This window comes from Mus pahari, chromosome 1 (genome assembly GCF_900095145.1).
Source record: "Mus pahari chromosome 1, PAHARI_EIJ_v1.1, whole genome shotgun sequence".
Taxonomy (NCBI): Eukaryota; Metazoa; Chordata; class Mammalia; order Rodentia; family Muridae; genus Mus; species Mus pahari.
In genome coordinates this window covers 77,290,417-77,292,129 of record NC_034590.1, presented here as the reverse complement: position 1 = coordinate 77,292,129, position 1,713 = coordinate 77,290,417, and the positions used below count along the sequence as shown (strand labels likewise).

Genomic DNA, 1,713 nt, shown 5'->3' with positions numbered 1-1,713 from the left:
AGAAGTTGTAATCACTTTGTTCTACTATGATTCCTTTTAAGATCCTTGTCTTTAAGGCACATTGAGTACATTTAATAACATTTAATTATATACAATTATGCAAAAAATTATATGTACATTATATACAATTAGATATTGTATATAATTATAATATAATATATGTGCATATAAAATATATACTAGTATCCAAATATGAATTAATGAGAATGGTTCTTTATATTTATAAATCTCTTCCTGTACTGTCTCCATCACAGCCTTGACCTAGCAGCAGCTACACTACCCCATGGCTTTCCTGGAGGATGGGAACCACACTGCAGTGACAGAGTTCATTTTATTGGGTTTAACAGATGACCCAGTCCTTAAAGTCGTCCTCTTCAGCATCATCCTGTGCATCTACCTCGTTACTGTGTTTGGAAACCTCAGCACCATCCTTCTCATCAGAGTCTCTTCCCAGCTCCATCACCCCATGTACTTTTTTCTCAGCCACTTGGCTTCTGTTGACATAGGTTACTCATCTACTGTCACACCCAAAATGCTTGCCAACTTCCTGGTGGAGAGAAGCACAATATCCTACCTTGGGTGTACCATCCAGCTAGGCGCAGGTGCTTTTTTTGGGACACTTGAATGCTTCCTTCTGGCCACCATGGCTTATGATCGTTTTATAGCAATCTGCAACCCACTGCTTTATTCCACCAAAATGTCCACACAAGTCTGTGTCCAGTTGCTTGTAGGATCTTATATTGGTGGGTTACTTAACGCTTCCTCCTTTCTTCTTTCCTTCTTTCCTCTCCTCTTCTGTGGACCAAATAGAGTCAATCACTATTCCTGTGATTTGACTCCTCTGATAGAGCTCTCCTGTTCAGGTGGCAATGTCCCCATAGTTCCTGCCTCATTTTGTTCTGCCTTTGTCATTATAGTCACAGTGTCTGTCATAGTCATCTCCTACACCTACATCCTCATCACCATCCTGAAGATGCGCTCCACTGAAGGCAGACAGAAGGCCTTTTCCACCTGTACCTCCCACCTCACTGCAGTCACTCTCTATTATGGAACTGTCACATTCATTTATGTGATGCCCAAGTCCAGCTACTCCACAGACCAGAACAAGGTGGTATCTGTATTCTACACAGTGGTAATCCCAATGTTGAACCCCATTATCTATAGCCTCAGGAACAATGAGATTAAGGGTGCTCTGAAGAGACAGTTTGCTAGGAAAATATTCTCTTAAGTGAAGTTTGTTATACTATAGGATGTGNTATAGTAATAACATCCTACAGACAGACACAATAACAAAAAGAAGCTAAATGCCTGTGGCAGAAGTATATGTTCTGATATATAATTAGCCACTTGGAAGCTTTTTAACAACTACAGAGAGTAGACACTCAGATATTTATTAAGTAATAAATCATATTTTCATAATAAGTTATATTTAATATATTTAAATAAACTCATAATTAATAAAATAGTTATTTTTGTACAAAGTAATTCCCTGAAAATTATTTCTATTCGCAGTCATTTGTTTTCAAAAGTAGTCATCTGCTGTAAATTACAGTTATAGAACATGTAAATGATTAAGGATGTCTGTGTTTTCAACAATCGCTTTTCCTGCAACATGCGTAGTAAGAGTAGTTGCTTCTGAGAATNCATTTTTGAAAGGAAGTGACAAGTAAATTCCTGGAGTTGTTTTCAGCTTTATTTTATGAGTGTTTTTCC

At 37.6% G+C, this 1,713-nt stretch overlaps 1 protein-coding gene across 1 annotated transcript; it reads left to right on the top strand.

Annotated features, from left to right (window-relative positions):
- Positions 1-283: 283 nt before the first annotated feature.
- LOC110325781 (olfactory receptor 470) lies at positions 284-1,228 on the top strand. Its single transcript, XM_021203891.1, has one exon. The coding sequence runs from the start codon at positions 284-286 to the stop codon at positions 1,226-1,228; it is 945 nt and encodes a 314-aa protein (XP_021059550.1).
- The last annotated feature ends 485 nt before the right edge of the window (positions 1,229-1,713 follow it).

What these genes read in the sequence shown, in the direction of transcription:
- LOC110325781 (XM_021203891.1), top strand. Translation starts at nt 284, where the DNA reads ATGGCTTTCCTGGAGGATGGGAACCACACTGCAGTGACAGAGTTCATT.